Genomic DNA, 21,794 nt, shown 5'->3' with positions numbered 1-21,794 from the left:
ATTTAAGACAGCAAGTATATCATTAAGATCATCTAAAATAATTATGATGGGTAATAAATTCTGGAAGACTCATGCTTTTCTGCAAGATTGATAAAAACAAGTTAAAACATGGAAGGCAGATTATCTCATTTGCTTGGGGAGATGTTTCCTGCCCTGCCTTTGAAGTGTTTATTTACTTTCTCAGACAGGATGTTCAATTAGATGGATTACACGTCTGATGGAGAATTATAGTCTCTACTACTATTAAGCAACTTGAGTAAGAATTCACAAGACAGGCTGAAGGTCATGCAGTAGCAGTGAAAATTTCAAATTACCATAATCCTCTCCCCGGAGAATTTCAGGAGCAATATAGTTTGGAGTCCCACAGAATGTGCTGGTTGTGTCTCCAGGCCTCAGCCCTTCCTTTAAAAAAAGATGGCGAGAAAATGCTTTAGAGTTAGCCAAAGATTCCACTCTCCTCCTCTGCTAAGGACTGCATTTTGTATCAAGTGTCCTGCTTTTGTTTCAGTAAAATTATGCATAAGTCTGTACATAACTGAATATAAAACACTACTTGTTTCAGAAGAAATACATGCATAGAACATAAGAGCATCTTTCATTATTCCTCTCCTAATTCGTCATGCAAGTCTCTCAGATGAGAACTTGCCATTCTCTTAATGAATTTAAACCACTAACACCTCTTAATAGACACATTTATAAAAAATACCCATCACAACGAGCTGTGTGTAATTCTATTCCACCGCACACAAAGTGGTCTTTAGATGAAAAACAAAGCACAATTACAATTTTGGTGGGAGCTTTCCAGATCTGAAATCCACTCAGGGATAAGTCAAATGAGACTCTGAGAAACTAGCGAACCAATTTCTTAATTTCTTCCTGACTAATATCAACATAGGTCAAAGATTAATCCCAGGAAGAGAAGAAGCGGGAGCTAATAAATTCAATCCTAAAATTTGTTCCTCATCTTCTACCATGTAAAGGAGACTCCAGATTCTTCTCTCAAATCTTTACTGACAGAGTTGCACAGTGTTTACCAGCTTGCAACCAACAGAGAACTAGCAAAATCAAAACTAATAGAAATTTAGGAGCTTGCAATTTAATAAACCGACTTTTTAGTTTTGTTGTAAACAGAACAGCACTAGTACCCAGTATCAATACAAAACAGTTGCAATCACTAATCGGCTACAAACAGTTCTCTGTTCTCTTGTAGCTTCCTCAAAAAAAAAAAAAAAAAAAAAAAAAAAAAACCCTATAAAATGGGTACAAGTCCCTCTGTCTAATCTTTTGGGAGTCCACAGTTGCACTCACCTGAAATAGCAGTTAGTCATAGGAATTACAGGAATTACAACTTTATAATTACAATAAAAATAGATACAGCTGAGAGAGTACTTAATAGACCGTTGCACTTTTAGAGCCCTTCATCTAAGCATCATAGTTCCTCATCACACTTACTGGAAAGTGGCAAAGCAGTTCTCGTCTGGAAACACTAATCGTTATACCAATGGAGAGAAAAAGTTAGTTATACAAGTACTCTCAGTTTTCCTCTTCACTTTATAACTTTAATCTACCTCCTCTTTCCGCCAAGGCAAGCACATAGCAAAACCATTCCAAATTCGAGGCTAGGACATGCTAGTTGCTCTCAGAGATTACACAGAAGTAGGTCACAGCTAGAGTCTCGAGAGGGACTGACATATTTCAATCTCTTGCTATTTTTTAAACCAAGCCTCTCGTGATTATTTCAGCCTACCCTTTTTGGTCAAGTTGTGGTAACACACAGCTGTTTTCCATAACCATAAACAGTATTTATACACAGTCTGAGCAGTTTGGTGTCTCTCTTTCATTTTTCTTCCTTTCCCTTCATTTGCAGAACTGAAATGAGTATACAACCTATCTGGACTGTGTAAAAGCGGATAACTTGAAATTTCACATTTTTAAGTCTCTACATCCTATAATTTATGACAATTTCTTAACTGTTGATTGTACGTTAGCAAGGAACCACAGCTTACCTTGCACATGCCATAGTCTGTGAGTTTAATATGCCCTTCAGAATCTAATAGCACATTATCCAGTTTTAAATCTCTGTAGATTATCCCTCGTTCATGTAAATAGTTCAGTGCTAGACTGATTTCAGCAGAATAAAACCTAGAGTAGAAAAAGATATTAATTACCCAAGTCCCCCAGTCATTCAAAAAACCAGACCACAACAATAAAGTCTTGGTAGCGTGACAGTCCTCTAAATAGGACCCCATGTGTACTTATCATAATTTTTCACCAGGAAGATGGATAATCTGCCCATAATCAGGCAGAAGTGACTACCCACAGTCATTTAAAAATCTTTTTTTTTAATTAATCTTAATGTCTACTGAAATCATCCCTTTCATCTCACCATCTGAGATGAAGCATATGCACCAAGAACTCAGCATTTGCCTAGACAGCTGGTATTGGTTGTTGTAAAAGAAACAAGTTTATGTTATTAGACAGTTAAAAAAATACCATTAAACACTTTTCTAAGAAAAATATTCTACATCAGGCTGAAATCATCCAGGGTAATGCTAATACAAACAATTCTTAAGTGCTTCCTATTAACATCCTTTCTTGAAACAAAAGCATTGTAGCTCGCATCATCAAAATGAGGATGCAGTTCCACATTTCTTAAATCCTTAACATCTGGAGAGGATTTACTAGCTCATTACCATAATCTCTGCATTACTGCACTGTGTCAGAAAAACAACTGTTTCGATGCAAGAAACTGAAATTAAATATACCTGGCATGCTCCTCTGGCAGTTTCCTCTGCCTCTGCATGTGAAACATTAGATCTCCTCCATTTACATACTCTATAACAAAGAACAGCCTGAAACACACACAAGCTTGTTACAAATGATTGTATACAGAGCTGAAAGACTTTCTTATCGACCTGACGTTTGACATGTTACAGGTCTATTACTGAACAATGTCAATTCAACTCCTCCCAACCCTCTGCTAACATGGCTGGTTCTACCATTTCCCCTTCCCTTCAATAAGTACCCAAAGTTAAGAATCAAGTACACCAAGTTTCTCTAGATAATTCCTTTATTGCAAAAGAAATGCAAGTCATCTTTCCCACATTTCTAATCCATTGTAACTACTGCTTGTCATTATAATGCATGTGAATATATTAATGCATTCACATCAGTTTTTGTATGCACGCACCAGAAAACACAATAACCCTCCCCCCTCATTTTCCTTCATGATCCCCTTAGTCTCCTTTGTTCATGGCTAATACTATCAATATCCTACAAACACCCTCCCTCCTCACTTCCCACCACTAGCTTGTCACCTTTTAAACAGTAAGGATAACCGTTTTAATATAGGATAACTATTTTGTTTATACTGAGAACTATTACTGTATAGAATAGTAAATTTTTCATCTATAACAATCTCTTCTCCTATATATAAACATGCAAAAAATCATTACTTTCATCTCTATTACACTGCTTTCCATTTTAAAATTCAGGCACTATTTTCTGATGCTTGCTGTATTTCCCCTCATCTGCAGAGAATACATGCAAGTTTGAGATCACTTTCCTCATTTTTTTATACTTCTAATTCGCCCTTCCTAATGCTATTTCTCCCGTTCTAGGTTCGGTCTTCTACCTCACTCTCAAGCCTCTTCTTTTGCTAGCTGCAACTCTCCTCCTTTACAGAATCCTTCCCTTCACAACTACCAGTACTTCACACTCTCCTCTTTCCCTAATCTGAAACATTTACATGATGAACATGGCCTTTTGCTCATAAAGTGCTATAGTGATTTATAGTACATTGACTTTTAATACCTAGCCAGTGCTTAAATGCTTTAAATAGATCTTTGAGGTGCCTAATAGCATCAAATATTTTTTGAATAGAAGAGTATTTTCTTATTATCTTCTGACCTTTACCTGCTTTCTGTCTGGAAGCAAGAGTGTAGTCCAACAAGAAAAGGATGATTTGAAGCCTGTTCGAAGACGTGTTTCTCTGTCTGAACCCAGTCAATATCCTATTTATTTAAGAAAAGCTATATTCAGAAAAGGCGTGTTGTACTTAGGTCAAGCATTAATGACAGTTAGCAGAAATATTTTCAAGTGTTTTCCCTTTCTCATTTTATTTACAACAAATTCAAAGTTGGTTCTCCAATGCCAAATAACAGATAACCTAGCATTTTTTTTTTCTAACATTGATGTCCTGAACTTTTAGCCTTATTGTATAACTATTCTTGGGAATGAAAAGCATTTCATCTATAAGAAGTGATAAACTGGTGCAGATAAATGTAAAGTAACATCACGGAATGCCAAAAGAATCCATGGTAGAACTAAAAATAGATGTGAAAGCTCTTAGACAACAAACCACAGTCATTCAATCTTTTCAGAATGGCCTAAAGAAACACAAGGGAAACTTTTAGCAAGTGTTTAGCTTTCAAATGTTGCAATTTCTGACAAGTTTCCACTAATACATTAACACTGTGTAAGCTACAAACAAATTGTTAAAATGAAGATCCAGTTTAAAGAGGAATAAAAACAACATCATGAGGCTCCCCTCTGTGACAAAAAGCCAAACTTGAACATATGGAAAAGGGACCATACCTATCTTTTTCTAGCCCAGCAGGCCAAAATAATAGGAGAAATATGGAATACTGCCCCAAAATAAGGAGGTAAGCCAGGCTTACTAACTTGAATTCTGCATGAAGCACTCCTGCAGCTACTACTGATTACAAAAGGAGAGTGACAGGAGAGGTTGAGGCAATGAGGCTCATGACAGAAACCACTGGCACAGGAGGACTACTTTGAGCTACCAGTCTACCAGTTTTGCTGTCTTCATTGACAATACGTCTTGTGAGCTTTCTATGGTATTTTTATGGTATAGTATTTGTAAGAAAGTGAATGTATAACACATACTTCTCCACTAATGTTGCAAACTCAGAGGCCTGGCTCCCTACTTGCAGCGTGTACAGAAACTCTTCAGAAGAGCTGCCTGATTTATTGATAAAAAAATCTTGCCTACCTCATCATCGTTGACAAGTTCTTTTTTCACCACTTTCATTGCATAAATGCGTTCAGTTTTCTTCAATCGAACAAGCAGGACTTTAGCATAACTGCCTCTTCCTATAACTCGGAGCAAATCGAAATCCTGAAGACCCAGACTGGAAGAAGCTTTGCCACTTTCTCTAATGCTCATTGCCTGTTGATAAGGATACTTTGAAATTAGTGAGCAGGCTTACCAATTTTAATAACTGTGTGGGATGGTGTTTGTTGTTCTTTTAAAAAGGAAAGTTGGCACTTTCAAACAGAGCAGCAAAATTAATATAAACAAGGGATTAAATTAGCACTTGTTTTTCTTAAAACTGCACTGTCCTGAAAAGGAATGTGAGGGGAAAGGAAGGAGGCATAAGAGAAAAGTTTGGGAGTATTTTCTGAACCGAAAGCGCATCTCAACTTAAGATTCAAAATAAAACAGCTTGCAAGACATACATGCATATACCTGAGTTAGTGACCTAAATGTGTTTTATGTACTAGCTTTCAGTTTTTGACAATTTAAAGTTTTTAAGATCTGAAAATTAGGTTAGATACAGACTTGATCTTTGACTACAGTTAGCATGTTTTAAGGTATTTTACCTCTTTTTCTTCACCAACATGGTCCAAGCTCTCATGACTTGAGGGATTATATGGAATCACTAGAGGTGCAAGAAAAATCATTAGACCTACAGGACATAATAGTATTTTCTATTGCCCTAAAATTTCCACACACAAGAGCTGAATCAGAGAGAGGCACAATTAAAATGCATCTATTGTGAATAAAAAATTGGTACTATTTTGCTTTAAAACAATCAGGATCATTCTTTTGCAATACTGCATTAGGATCAGTTATGGCTAATATAAAACCTTAGCACTGCATTTTGAGATCTATTCAGATTAATCTTGATTACGCACACAGAAAGTATCTTGTGTAAAACCTCTCCCCCCGCCCCGATCACTATCAACATCCCAAATCAAATGTCAGAAACACCACTCTGACCACTACAGGAATGAAATTGTTTGGATACTGATCAGCAGAGACCCTGCTTTTTTCCATAGCAAATCAATCAAGGGCTTGTTTGTTTGATTGGAACATTTAAAACACACAGCTAACTGACAGACAAAGTGCAATTTGGAACCAAAATTCTTGATTTTTAGCATAGTTTCTTGAACTGTAAGGTATGGACAAGTGAAGGATTTTTATGCTCACATCATCCTTTATATATAAGCGGACTTATTTTTCATGTTCTCTGAACAAAAGTAAATAATGGTTTTCTAAGTAATTGGCTTAAAGGTATTCTGTTTCATTTTAAATCCCCAAATTCATGTTTTAACTATTTAAAATAACTTAAAAGAAAAAAAATTACAGATCTTACCTGATTCTACATTATCTGGATGCACTGACGATGGATCCATAGGCATTATTGGTTCCTGCAAATATGCACAACAGTGATTTCTACAAATCAGATTAGTTAATAATTGGATTTTTTGCAACAGACTGTCCAACTGAGAAAAACAAATTTACATTAGAGACAATAAATTATCCCCGAGGAATATAGTCTAATTTTTACCTTGATCAATCAATATGGATGCTTTTCTAATCCATATACAATAAAAGGAACAACTGCAGTCCTTATTCTATCAATTTTCCATAAGTTTAGACAAGCTTCCAGAAGCTATTGAAATGACAGCTTAGTACAACAGAGAAGAGAAGTATAGCAGATAAGACATGAGACACAGAAAAGCTCAAATGGCATCAATGTCTGTTAGGTAGTTTAGCAGTACATACATTAGTGAAATGAATTGACAAAATATAGACTTCTAGCTATCTGATGTTTAATAATATTAATGCAGAAGCAGTATTCATCTGATTTTTCTAGGAACTGAGGATGACTGAATCTCATGGGAGAAAAATCACAACTTCTGTGCCTCATCTTCCGTTTCTGCAAGATGGATAATAGTATAATAACCCAATAGACGTTATGAGATTTTATTTGTACTTTGCTTTGAAGATGTAAAATAGAATATATGTGCTACATAACATAGTGAAGAATGATGTAAATATCAATTATGTTTATTTTTGACACCGAAAAAAAATCAGATGCAAGAATTATACTCCCTTATTGCCACTAAATTTGCCATTCTGCATAGTGACTGCCAAACTTTCTTGCAAAGTGTCAGAGTAGCCATGCAGAATAATAAGCCTTTAAGTTTCATACACTGTAATTACTTGTGGGTAGTTTGAAAACCACTAGTATAAAATGGACTTTTTTTTAAGACAACTTTTCAGATAAATTTTACTTACTGGTTGTAGCGTATGGCGGCCACATTCAATACTGACAAGCTTGTGACACTTCTTGTGAACAAGGAGTTTACAATTGATGCATTTATATCCCTGGCGACCCAGACCCCATATTCGGTCAGTGCAGATGGCACAATGAGCTCGCTAGAATGACAAATCAACAACTTTGATTAAAAAAGCAAAACTAATCAATAAGAACTTTTCAACCACATTTTCATTACTGAACAATAAAGGATAGAAGATCGGAGAGATCCCTACTGAATTTTGCTACTATCGCAAAAAAATCTCTACATCGAAGACTTCATAATTTAAGAAAGGCAGATACAACACAGAGGAGCTCAAAAATTACAGCTGAACAATAGCAGCAATTGCTGTACACAAAAGGTACGACCACATGGACAGATGCAAGCACGGCCAGCCTCTTCTGCTGCACATGGACCCAGCCAGACATTGGCCAATTCAAAAGCAGTGCAGCTGAATCAGCAGGCTACTGCATGACCATGCTAATTTGCAACATATCTCAGCATCTCTCCACATAGATGAGCCCTTAGATTTGTTGGGAGAAAAGCAGGAGAGCAAAAGCTTCAGGTAACAGGAAATGGGGAGATCACCACTCAGTTAAGAACATTCACAAAACAACTTGAAAGAACCATGAAAACACGTTGCCTATAAAAGCAAGAGTGGAAAATGAATAAATGATGGTGCCTTGACAGCCTTTGACCAGGAAGAGGTCAACAAGCCCTTCACAGAGCATTGTTTAAGTAAAAGGATAGAAGTTAGATATGAAGGATGCTCAAGATGAGGTCTGGTACACACAATTTCAAGCATTATTTAGCACACAATGCATTTAATGAGCTTAAAAGAGAATGAAAGATTACAGAAGCTGCGAAGGAACCTGAGCTATTCAAATTTTGTTTTAATAGAGTAGAAGCCCTTCCCACTCCTTATTGAAATAGGTTTGACCATTGCTTCTTAAAATCATTACAAGTGATCTGTTATTTTCAACTGAGTACATGCCAACATAAGCAGATTGTTTACAGAAACATCTCAGCTTGTTTGAAAGAAAAGTCCATGTCTTAAGCACTTCTCAGGCATTTTCACTCCCAGAACTTAAGAACTGCAAATGCATTTCAAGCTCACGGTCATCTAACGCCAGTGTTGAAGTTTGCCCTCTAGGAAGATTTTAAGGGTACAAAGGAGCATTTATATAGTTGATATCATAGTTTCAGAATATATGGTAAAGGAAATTGAAAGCAATTTTTTTTTTCATTTAGAATGCCTGATAATTTATTAGTGACAAAGTTTTCTGAAACTACAGGGTTACCAGAAGTCTCAGTACTACAGATTAGAAACTACTATAGGCAAACAACAAAAGCAAGGTGCTTCAGTGATTTCACTATACTTTGATTAAAAAAAACCTGATTAATACGAATAGTTATTTGATATTACACCAGGCAAAATCCAGTTTCTTGAGAATAAATCTACCTTCTAATCTTTTGAGGCAGTAACATTACAAGTAGACAAGTAAGACATCTCTGTTACACTGCTGTAAGCACCCAAGACTCTCACCCTGTTAAACCGTTTGGCCTGGAAAGTGTGACCATTTGCACAATACAGCTTTCGCCACCGGCGGGCGCCTCGGCGATAAATGGATTCTAAGGGGAAAAACATATGATTACATCCATAAAAATATAAATACAGAACTATGACATTCTTCTCATGGACACTTCTATATAAAGTGATTTGCAGAGTAAGTTTTCACTCCTGCAACCTTACATAAACACAGAGTAAGGTTCCAAGTACCTTTTTCTTTTTTAAAATTTTGGGAAAAATTTGAAATAGAATTTCCTGATCAACTGTAAGTTAATTCAGTTTTTCCAAAGTTAAAAGAAACAGTGAGTCAAGGAAAGGAAAACTGTCCAAACAATACAAGCACTGGCATGCAAAATGTGCAACTACCTTATCTAAACTTCGGGAGGAGATGGGAGGAAAAGGAAGGAAAGAAGGTGAATTTGAGAAGCATGCCCTGGCTTATAAGACTGCTTGCAAGTATCCTCCAATGTTTTAGATCCACAGCTGCCAATATTTCTCCTGCCATTAGAGGCATATCAGGAACCAAAACCTTATATCTTAAAGTGCAAATCTATTTCAGATTTAGCCTACAACCTCCTTTTTTCAAAAAAAGCAGCATCACCCATACTGCCAAAATGCATAAACAAACATGTCAAAGTTAACTTTTAAGTATGCATATTTATATTTGTCAGAGACTTAGATATCAAGCTGATAGATGTGTGTGTGTCTGTATACACACACACAGACACAATGCTCTTTCATAAAATGAGTATCAAGAGCATAGAAACCTATACTACAATAGAGGGAAAACTACCTCTTTAATGATTAGTACTTCATCTAACATGACTTAGAAGTTGTAGGAGAATACTCCTGATAGTACCTCAACATCAGTTTAAAATGAATTAAGTGTAGATGTCTCTATGGCGATATGATGCATCATTACCATCGGTTAGAAGCCTTTGCTCACATTAGTTAGCCAGCAAACTGGCAACCACCAAAGAGACACAAATAGAATTAAAAAATTGTCATATCGAAGAGGCAAAAGCAAGGAAAGCAGAGGGACATGTATAGTTAACAGGAACGTGAAATGCTTTATTAACAGTGACTCTGAAATGACAAACGACACTTAAAGTTTAGCAAGACTTTCTACTCCTTTTAAATATTTAAGTTGTAGACATTTGAATTACTTGTTTTCATAAAGACATAGTTATCAACCACAGGAAGCAAAAGCATAGAATATCAGAATGTTCTAGAACAGGAAACTGGAATTCCTGATTTTCTGTACTTCTCCACTAAAATGTCTACTTACTATCTTCTCCTGGACAAGGCATGCCAGGCCGTTCTGGTACACAAGGAAATACTGCAAGAAAAACATTAACTTCAGATTAATCTTTATTTCTGACAGAAAGTAAATCTTTTGATTAAACATAACACTTCTGAAAGGCAGTCAACCATTTAGGAAGACAGCACAGACTGCATGTTAAGAAAACTTTGTGCAACAGCAAGTGAGCTGAAAAGCTGCCACAAAATCCCTACGCTGGTCATAGCAGTGACCCACATGACAAATACTGCTGTAGAACAGAGTACGCTAAGTTATTTCCTAAGGAAGGTAACTAGCAACCAGCAATGATGCTGGTTTCTCATGCGACCAAACATTACGCTCAGTCTTTGGAAACCTTGACTATAAATCCATTATATTACAATGTGCTAACTGGTATATATGATCTTGTATACATTCACCCTTTATTTGGTTTAGCCTCCATTACACTCAGAGAGAAGTAAAACCACTTTTGTAGACTACGGGGAGAGTTAGCTCTGGTGCTGGTTTAGTCAAGACGCCCATCAAACCAAAACAAATGGAGATGGGGCAAATCGAAAAGCATATTGAAATAATATATATTGAAATGGATGAAATTCTGTTCCTCTTCCACTTCTAAGAAGTCTTTGGAGAGAAAAATGAAAGCAGTAATTACAACACTGTCAGATATCCAAACCTAAATAGCATAGGAAGAGTTGAATTCTAACTGGATTGGGAAGCTGAAAAGCGTTCTCTTCCTTCCAGCTGAGCTGATGTTGAACTGTGGATTTGTCACGTCCTTTTAGAGCAGGACCACATTAAGACACTGAAGTGTAACACACACTATCTTTACAATGGATCCACTACTTATCCACTGTAATCTCTACTAAACTGAAGTCTATCTCCTACTTGTGAAAAGTTCCAAACAGGAAGAGAAATATACTGCAGGAGCTACCACAACAGGCAAATAAAGAACCCTAAAAGATAAAAATTGAATGATTTCACATCAAATAGGGACATGATATTATTAGGTTCAAAACTGGCATAAAGTACTTCATTCTAGAAAATTCAAACTTTTGGCTAATTGCAAATGGAGTTCACCAGTTCCTTTTTCCTAATATAGATGCTGTCTAAAGCATTTAGCAAGAACAAAGTGCTAGGACACTGCACAATATATATGCTACCATTCATCACCAGCAAGTGCAAGAAAGCACTTCAGTAAATGGAAGCTCTCTTTTGTTTTTATCACCTATTGATAAACTAACAGCAAAATAAGTTTTTCCTCCCTTAATTGCATTAAGAGCATTGACTAAGTACTGGCAGCTAAAGTTTGGTGCATGGTCTTCAACATCCTCTTGACAGAATGTCACAATAGGCATTGACTGAGGAGGCTGGAGCAGAGCAAAAGACATAGATAATATGGGGTTAAAAATATCCACTTCTTTGTAGGTACAAACATAGGAACTAACACATTTAATTTCACCATACCGTGAATTAGAAGCTCCGAGTCCTTGTTTAGTTCATACAACCGAAACGCTTCTTCTAGCTCCAGCTGTGAGGAAACTGTACATGGATCTCCTGAAGAGAGAACAGAGAATACAAAACTCACTCTAGTAAGTTCTGAGCCATTCAATATTGTTCCCTCACAGTGGTTCAGTGTAACATCCTAGCAAAACAAAATAATATTGTCATCTCTAATAGTATTTATTTTTTCAGAGACTATATTTGAAAATACAGTCATAGTGAATGCTTTCAAAGGGAAATAAGAATGTGAGATATTTCCAAGAGGCAGGCAGATCATAATCACAAAAAATCATTGGTTTGGTTTGCTACAAGCATGATTACACATTATTTCAGTACATAAGATGCATGATATCTTGAGAAAAATCCAAGATTTCCTTTTATTTAATGTGCTACTTAGAACTGAGTTCATTCTATTTTCACAGCTTCTCCAACATGGCCAGGAATTTAACCTTGAGGTTAAAAAAGCAGTTAAACCTCTAGCCTTCCTCTAAAAAACCTCAGTAAAGACACCACACATATCATGTAACCTAAGCAAAAACTCTCCATTTCTGTGAGTGTTAACTACTGCTTTCATACTCACAGGACTATCTGAAGCACGATGCCTTACAGAAAGAACATGAAGAGAGGAAAAGAAAGATTTTTTTTAAACAATTGCAGCCTTTTTGGGCCATTTGAGCTAGAACAGATTACAACACAAGCATTTGGTATGTGTTTTAATTTCACTGACAAGACTGCATTGGATTACTTCAACAAATCTATATTTCAGAAGTAACAGTTTAGGAAGTCTCTTTGTAGCTATTTCATTTCTGTTTTTTTAAAAAAAGTAGTCATACAGGTATTTCAAATCCACTAAACAATGCTTAGTTGAGCTGGGGCAATATTGACATACAGATGAGTTGAAAATCTGGGGACAGGAGTGGGTGGGGAGTGAAGGAGATCAAGCTAGAGATCTGCTGTATTCAGGATCAGAGGCAAGAAGGACCTTAAATTCTAGCCTTGGTTCAGATATACTCCTTTGGACACACAAATAGCCTATACTTTACCTGTCTCTCAAGATTCACCTAAAAACTTCATCCGATACTTTAACTGGCCTTCTCAGTCTCTAAGTGCTTGAAAACTGCTATAAAGACTCAAAAGAGCAGTCACGCAACAAAACGTTTTCTTCAGTCTGATGCAGTTCAGCAATGCTATACAAAAAATTACGCCCCAATAGGTTATAATTCGTGAGTTGGTATATAAAACACATAAGCTACAAATATTCTTCTAAAAAGAGTATTAAGAGCTTTACAGCCATCTGAAGAAAGCTCAGATAAACAGTCATAGGAAAGTGCTCACTTTTGAACACCAAGAAAGAACAGAGTGAACACAAACACAAGGTTAACGTCCATCCTGCAGTACACTTCATGAGACAGAGGTAAAATCAACTGTCATAAAACAGCAGAGTTTGTCAAAAAAACAAATCAAGTGTGTTCTATTTTTCCAGTTGATTCTGACCACCTTGTGAAGTGATTACACTCACGGCTGAATGAAGCCTGCATTTGTGTACCATGACCTCTATGAAGCAGAAAAAGTTCTGCACCATGCTCTGCATCTTGCAAAGGCTAAAAAATTTAAAATATGACAAATAAAAAAATCAGCAACTATGTAAATCCCATTAAACAGTTTATTCACACATCTGATCAAGCAAATTAGTAAGTAATGAAAAGACAGGCTAAACACCACATACTGTCTTATACTCCAACAAACATGAATAAGAGTATTACAACTATCAGACCACAGTACACACATTTCCTCATACTTCTGTAAAAAGTGAACTAAAGTTTTCATGAAGAGGATGTGATGGAGGGATTGTGCAGGGAAGCAAATCATGAGCTTCTAGAAAGAATATCAGCTGAAGAAGACTGGGGGAGAGGGAGGAAAAGAGGAGGTGGAGGTCTTGGCAAGAAGCCATACACTGTAGACACAAGAGTTGCACATAGTACAGACGGTGGGATTTTTAACACACTTCTCATCATCAGATTAACTTTTTCTCCACTGAATTTAAATTGGACATAAATAATTAAAGCAAACACTGACTGCTTGTGAAAATCGAATCCCATGTGAATGTATGAAAATATTTCAATCTAACTGCAGTATCCTCCTGTTTTTTACCTGCCTCTAATTTAGAAGCAGAAATTGAGGCAAACTGTCACTTCAAGTAAACCATTTAATCTAAACAAAATTTTCCATAAACATAATTCTTTAAAAAGAGTTGTGCTTCTTATTACAAGTGATTTTACAGAGTATGTAAGTGGAAATCTCATTATCCTCTTCAAGATAAAACAAAAATAGCTAGTTTACAATGAAGTAAACTTTCAGTTCAAATAGTGCCACTGCATAGAAGCGTATGTTCAAAATGTTGTCCATTTTACATCATTGCATTTGCCTTAGGTAAATAACTTGGGAATGGGACGGGGGGAGGATTCTCAAGAGTACATGATCTTCAACACACCTGCCCATATAGCACTTCCAAGAACCGACACTGGTCCCTGCTTAGCTTTAAACTCTGAATAAACTGGCACAGTTTTGAAAGAGAAACCTGTGAGAAGGGAAGGAAACAGTTTTATAAGGACCATTTATGCTAATTACTGCCAACAAATCACTGCACGTTATGGCTTTTATGTATTGCATCAGGTACTCAGCATGATAAAATACCTCAACAGCTATTTCATAGTTCAGTCTTGTCTGTTTGCTGTAGCTCAAAACCTATGTCCAACCACACCAATTCCCAAAGTCAAGAAAAGACTTAGAAAGTCTTTTCTAAGATTTACTGATGTATATCTACAACTCAGAAGAGACACTAGAATGCCTATAAGGGAAAAATGGAGAACTGAAGTGCTAAAGGCCACAAAAGAGTTCATGTCCAAGGTCGTACTACAGTTCAATGAAAAATCTACTACAGATATTTTAATCCTTTTCATTCAGAAAAGTAATTCATCTTTTAACATTTAGGAAAGTTTTAATAGCTATGTGTTAAACATTAGGTTGCTGACAGAACAGCTGATATAATCACTCAAAGTTTTTTGTTTATATATACACAACTCAACTACATATTAAATAGTATTGATATTTAGGACAAATACCATAACTTGTATTATTCAAACATTCAAAACTCTTTTTCAGACATTTAAGACTTGCTTCAGCTATTACAAAGTTAACTTTCCTACTCATTACACAGCACAGTAGTTTCTACACTGACTCGGACCAAAATTCTATCTCTATCCCAGTAACCTGCTTGCCGCAGCAGCCAAAGTCCTCTCAAGGTTTTTACCCCTCCCTCCTCTCTTCCAGGATGGTAGGAGGAGGAGTGTACAGTTTAGTTAGGGGTGATCTGACCTGTCCCCACTGGAGAGGAAAACAGTAGGAACACCAGCCAAGAACGGATGCATAAGTGTGGGTGGGTGCCAGGGGAGGCAGGACATAGCAAGCGTTTAAGAGGCTTCCTAGTACTCTCAGCTACCAGCTACTTGCAGTCTGAGACTTTCTAGAGTTGGAACGGTTTCTATGTTTGTAAGCAAATCTCAGTGGATTTCTTTGCCATGAATGGGATTCATTTCTTCTTCAATAATGCAAGCTTCTGGCATCTACAATATCCTGTAGCAAGGTGTTCCAGAGCTTATCTAAATGAGTGAAGAACCAGCTCCTTCTATTCTGAAACCTTCTGATTTCATTTGATGCTCCCCACTTCTTGCATTGGAAGAAAGACAGCAAATAATCATTTTCTTTCAGGACCTTCTTCCTCCCATGGATAAACTCCAATTCATGATTTTTCAGTGCTCCCTTCCAGCTTGGAAGGATCTAGCTTTCCTAGAACAACTTTTATGGAATTTGTTCCATAAAATTTGTTCCATATCTTCACTCACTCTTGTGGCCCTTCTCTGAACCTCTTCCAGGTCTACTATATCCATTTAAGCATGGGAGGGACCAAGAATATGCAGAATATTCAAGATGCAGGTGAACTACAGATTTATTCAGCAGCATAAAGGAACACTTTCTAACCCTTTCCTATATAAATCCTAACATTGATAGTCACCTAGCTTTTATTTACTTGGTTAAAAAAAAAAGAGAGAGAGAGAGAGAGCACCATACTAAGTGGTTTGAAATAACTATGTTTTTATTAAGACATATTTACAAGGGCATTGAATGACCAATTGTTTTTGGACTCAGATTTACTCTTTTAGAAAACACACAGCTTATCTTATGAAGGTGGAGGGAGGAGGGGAAGAAGAAATGAAAGAAAGGAGAGCTAGAAAGCTGAGCACTGTATTCATCTAATAGCTGTCAGAGGGCCAGGCATCAAGTATCAGTTTACCTTCTTCATCAATCCACTTCATGGTGAAAAGCTGTTCGTTGTCAAAGGAGCACATGTCTCGAACTTCACTGCACAGTCCTTCAAATGAGATGGAAGGTTCAAAATACGTTATCATGATGTCCCTGAGCAAGAGAAAAATAAATTTGAGAAACTATACTGTAATATATAGCATTTGATCCCGACCTCTAATGCCTTCCATATACCATTTACATAAAACCCACCTTTTGTCACAGCCCTCTAAAAACCCTGATCATGCAAACTACACCTTTATATTTTCATCTCTGGACTGTCATGCTGAAGCATACTAGTTCTAGAGAAATAAACTGTGCCTTTTAAAGATATTAAAGAAATACTAATTAACCATTAGCACTGTTCCTTTCTACAACAAAGTAAGGCTCTAAGGGACTTTTAGAACCAATTATTTGATGTTTGTTCTTCCAGTTATCTGCTTTTGAAAAATTTCAATTTAAATGCCCAAATAACTTTGAAGTGAGTTGCAGCAGATTTGAACTACACACAGAAAGGAGAGATATTACACCAGCGGAAACCAAAGAAAGAAAACGTCACAAAACTTTTGAAGAACATTTATTAATATATTGCCAGCTTTGCTTACTCTTTCACAGCTATTTTATTAGGTATTAAAATGTTAGATATTCTCCAACTAACATTGTAATTGTGTAGATGTTATGAAGTATTAATGAAAAGCATAAAATAGGTTTCCTAGCAGATCAGGAAGAAAAAATCCAAATATTCAAAATGCCTTTAAAGAGAGACCCATGATGCAGCACCACAATGACTGGGAAGGCAGACAGAGAAACATACAATTAGAATTAAAGTTTACCAACTCTGCATAACAGTAAAGCAGTATCTCTGTTATAATTAGAATTAGTCACCTACTGCTTTGACTACATTGACATAATATGCTGATCCATTGTCTTGGTATTTGCTGGGCCTTAGAGGAAAGCAGGTTAAGCCTGTGACCCAAGGCTGCAGTCCTTTGACCAAAGTCAAAGATACAGTTCAGAAAAAGATGGAGGAAAAATAGGGCTGTTTACACTATTCTTCAAACCTTGTGAATAAACCCAGAGTTTGAGCAACGAGACTGAACTTTGCAAAACAATCTCAGCCAGTTGGGATTCATCTCTGTCGATGCACAGGCCACAGTGCTAACACTACTTGGGGAAAAATATGTATTGATACAACAGATAAAATATAGATCTGGTCAAAATTTACACAAACATGCCTATCAGGGTGAAGTCTTCAAGCACAGTAAGTTAAATGCCTTTAAGTCACCCATATATGGGCAGAGGTGTATCAAGTATTGTGTGATTTAACATTTAACATATGGTGGTGTGAACCATTCCACAAGTGGCAGAGAAACCATGTGTAAATGCATTTGTCTGAATATTGCAGCGGCTCCTTTAAGCTTAGCAGCATAAATAAAATAAACTAGCAATTTCTAAGCACTCTAAAAGAACAGTTAGCCTGCTTCTGGATTTCTGGTTTAGTTACAAGAAAGACTGCAGTAAACTGTTAGGATAGTGAAATCATACTTCTTCACTAATATGAATAAAGCATTCAAAAAGTTGCTACATTATTTGGAACTGCTCCTTATTTCCACACTAGAAATGAAATGGTATTTGTGCCCTCTTAACACAAAAGTTTCTCTCCCTGCTGAGAGAATTCATATCAGGATTGAACAAGTGTTGAAGGAGCAAGGTGGCAGCTCTGCTCCACTTCCATTCAAGACTATATCCTGGAGCAGTTACTGAAGTCCCAATACTTCAAAAAAAGAAAAGAAAGAAGGCTCTCCTAAGTGCAAGTAACATCCAGGGCTTCAGAACACTGCCAGCAAAATAAGAGAAATTTGACATACAAAGTATAAACAGAAATGGAAAAGCAACTGCTGTTTGTATTCTTCCTTCAACTTTCATACAAGTAAAAAAGTGCTTTGGCAGGCTGCAGCAGAAGGTCCCAGGGATCCTCTCCCTTATCCCTCTCCTTCCAAGCCCTGAGCAGTCCCAGCTCAGTGCAGAAGGGGAAAGCTGCTACCAAGGGAGCGACAGACACAGCAGCGTAGTGCTGCTGGGCAAACGGGGCTTCATCTGAACCGCGCTATTTTGTCTGTCCCACCAGAACAACTACCTTCTCCCCAGTATGAAGCTTTTCTTTGCGTTCTCTCCCAAAATGCATGAACTGGGAACCTGAAGCCAATATTTGGCTATGCAACTGGAGGCAGATTTAACAGTGCCTTACTGGTATGCAGGCATCACCCAAAGAAAACATGAGACTGCATTGTGAGGCAAAGCCTCAACCTGTATTTCCTGTTTTTCAGGGACTTACACTTTTGGAAGGAGATAAGGTACTGTTTAGCAACTTCACTGATTCTGTGTTAAAGTTTACCACCCCTTAATTTATTCACATTTTAGTGTAGATATATTCACTTTGAACTCTTTTTTTAAACAAAAGGTTAAGTTCTGAACAGCACTAGAAAAAGAGTTATATATTTCAACATTTAGAGTTTATTTTGCAATGAACCTAGTAAATAATGGGAAAGGGTACATTAAAGGAAGCAGTGATTATATGACTAAAAAGCCCTCCCTTTGTCATACAAGCAAGAAGAGTTAGATAACAGATCATAATCCTGAGAGACAGTAGTTACGGATGCTCTAGCAAAATTGAAGATTAAACTTATTCCTTTTCCTACTTAAGTTTATTGTTTGATAAGAAGTCCACTTAAAACAGCAATTTGTATTTGCCCTACAGTGAACAGAAGAAATGACATATCCACAAAATCAAGATGTACTGAACAGCCTCGAGACAAAAATTGTTACCTATACAAAGTAAAAGCTGATATGAATTGAAAAAAAAACCTTCCCATTTGTTACCTTCATGTGACAAAACAGCTGCCCTTCAAATAAAAGCAGTTTATTTTACAATTTAAGCAAGTCTAAAATTACTACTCTAATACCTTCACTAGGATGCATATCAGATAGCTATGAAATACATTTTGAAGGAGATCTTAGTACGTACTATAACAAATACTAATTTCTCTACATTTTAATATCACTGTTGGCTAAGGTTCTGAAAAAAAAAAAAAAGTATGTAAGTACGAGCAAGGTTCTACAAGTAATATCAAGCACATTTTCCCCCAGAGTTGTGAAGTCAACTTTATATAAGGTAGAAATTGAAAGATTACAAGTCTTTTTACAAGCTTATTTTGCAATTTTAATTATATTGATGACACTGACATTTTCTACTGAGAGAGGTCTCACTTCCAGAGTAATTCTGTTATCACACCTTTGCATTATATGGTATTTTCCACACTTCTTCCATCTAATGCTGCAATGACGATTTCTTCATTAGCAAAAAGCTGTATTAACTCAAGCCAAGGTACAAAATTAAACTCTAGTGAGAGGAAATTCGGCATTTTAAACACAAAGTAGTATGTTGAGTTAAAGTATGAGTAAAGTATGCTAAGTTAAAGTAAAGTTAGTGTGTACCATGGCCTGCTGCTTTGCATTAAAAAAAAAATACACAAAATGCTTTCTTTCACTAAGATAAGGGGAAAAAAAATTCTTGACAGTAAGCCTTTCCTCCCAATGAAGACAAGCTGATGTACTGCTTTTAATAAGCATAAGTTTGTTATAAAGCTATTTTTGAACATAATATCCCTGTCTTCTGATGACAAACAGAGGGAATCAGAAAATATCTCCGATTAAAGCAAACCACTTGCACCACATCTGGATATGTTAATTGATTCTCATTATAGATGCTCTACTTTTTTCATTTATTTTTAGTACTATTATAATATGTCTTAATCAGGGGGCCTACAAAGTAGGAAACATGCAAATAAACACGGGACAGCCCTTGTCCTGAATTCATTTCAAATAAAATGTTGACATTTATCTCTTCCATTAATATTAAAGTATCATTTTATTGATATTAATAATAAAAGGCCTGCCTGAATCAATAAACTGCAAACATAAGAATGAGTAAAAGATAAGCCACAGCATGACTGAGAAAATGCAAGTGATAAATGTAAACATGAATGCTGGAGAGCAGATTCTAAGTATTTTTAGAAAATCATGAACCTCATCGCGATCTTCCCCACCTTTTCTGACATCACACAGCTTCTTTCTTTTACAGAACATCCGATATTCATAACAACCTTTAACAAACACGCAAAACAAAAAAAACAATGCCAACAGTTAAATGCAATTCAATACATGTATCATTTTTCACTTCTAAGCTCAAACTTCTGTTGGAGAAAAATCCACTACAAGAACAGAAACTATCGCTTTAGATTTTTTCACCTCAAAACAAACAAAACCAACCAACCAAACAAAAAGGAACACCTCACATCCCATTCATCACACTTCCAGGTCAGTCATTCAGGCTATAGGGAAGGTTTAATTATAGCTCACTGAAATGAACCCATACAAAACTCTGAGAATTGTGCCGTGTCAGTGTCCACGTCTTCCATACGGTCCAGACACTACCATTCAGTAAGATTTACAGAAGCTCTTTCCACAGCAGAAGTTTGAGGTCTGGAAACTGCCTGTTCCCACACAATTTGTTTATCTGGAAAACTGTATCATCAGAAAATATTCATCTGCAAAATGGAATCAATGTTTCAATGCAAGGAGGAGGATTGAAAATGTATTCATGGGCTTAAATTTTTTTTTTTTTTTTTTTTTTTTTTTTTTTTAAGGCTGAGCCCTCTGCTTTGTGCAATGCTACACCCAACAGGCAATGAAAGATACCAGGCTGAAGAGTTACTTTTTGCTACACTGACCACACTACACTGAGCACTCAAGGCAGAGAATAATATAAAGAAAGGATGCGGGAACTCAAACATTCCTAAGAAATTAGCTCCCTGGAAGTTCCTATGGAGGTGTGTTTTGATTTTATAATTAACATTGAACTGTTCTTCCCACTCCTTTTCCCGCCCACTTAAACGTATTAAAATTTAAAAAAAGCAAATTTAACATGTATCATGACATGCCTGCCAGTGGTATTTTTCATTTGAAATAAACCAAACTGTAGGTGGGCAACACATTGGCAACCTACACCTTTAACTATACTAAAAGCCTACCCTGAATTACAGCCTACATAGTTCAGACAGTTCAAAACCTATGTCAGTCACTGAAAGGAAGTTAGCAGTTTTAACCACAACAGAAATGATGGTTCTTCAAGATTCATAATCAGCACCATTAATTCTACAGGATTCATAGCGCACAAGCTGTGCTCTCCTTATTCCCAGCTGTTCTCAACCGCTGCAATGCATTCCTCTTCTTACATAGTATGGATAAAATAGCTTTCTTGTACAGAACTGACCAAAACTATCTACAAATAGACAAACAAATTAGACAAGCCAAAAAGTAAACTTGGAAAAAAAAATCAGAGAGCTGAAATGCTTGTAACTACAGGTGCTGTCCAAGTACAGTATTTGAAACTGCTAAGCTTTGTCACTGTATCAACAAAAATCTGAAGTATATGTAAACACGTGGTGTAACAGAGCAAACTCCTAAGTACTCACTCAGGAATCCCTATCACATATTTTGCACAGAACATGATAATTCTTAAAAGAGGTTATTTTCAGCATTTTAAACAACTAGTCCTATTAGGAAGGTAAGTGCAGCTTACCTGGGAGAAGGAAATACCAGGTAAATTCAACTTATGCCCTAATTCCCAAGTTTCTGGGAATTCCCATACCCTTA

The 21,794-nt window shown here is 36.5% G+C and overlaps 1 protein-coding gene across 2 annotated transcripts in view; it reads right to left on the bottom strand.

Moving 5' to 3' along the window:
• Positions 1-21,794, bottom strand: part of PRKCI (protein kinase C iota) — a 31,677-nt gene that overhangs the window by 6,890 nt on the left and 2,993 nt on the right. Inside the window, exons 2-13 of one of the 2 annotated variants that reach the window (XM_026105718.2) lie at positions 16,072-16,193; positions 11,685-11,774; positions 10,209-10,259; positions 8,897-8,982; positions 7,331-7,471; positions 6,402-6,456; positions 5,626-5,684; positions 5,015-5,191; positions 3,916-4,013; positions 2,766-2,852; positions 2,007-2,142; positions 315-402 (exon numbers count right to left, since the gene is read on the bottom strand). In XM_026105718.2, coding sequence (XP_025961503.1) covers positions 315-402; positions 2,007-2,142; positions 2,766-2,852; positions 3,916-4,013; positions 5,015-5,191; positions 5,626-5,684; positions 6,402-6,456; positions 7,331-7,471; positions 8,897-8,982; positions 10,209-10,259; positions 11,685-11,774; positions 16,072-16,193 — 1,190 coding nt within the window. The remainder of the gene's footprint in view (positions 1-314; positions 403-2,006; positions 2,143-2,765; positions 2,853-3,915; positions 4,014-5,014; positions 5,192-5,625; positions 5,685-6,401; positions 6,457-7,330; positions 7,472-8,896; positions 8,983-10,208; positions 10,260-11,684; positions 11,775-16,071; positions 16,194-21,794) is intronic. The other variant, XM_064516604.1, reaches the window with a different exon arrangement.

This window comes from Dromaius novaehollandiae, chromosome 9 (assembly GCF_036370855.1).
Source record: "Dromaius novaehollandiae isolate bDroNov1 chromosome 9, bDroNov1.hap1, whole genome shotgun sequence".
Lineage (NCBI taxonomy): Eukaryota > Metazoa > Chordata > Aves > Casuariiformes > Dromaiidae > Dromaius > Dromaius novaehollandiae.
The sequence above is the reverse complement of the archived record's forward strand: the minus strand, read 5'-3'. Positions and strand labels throughout refer to the sequence as shown.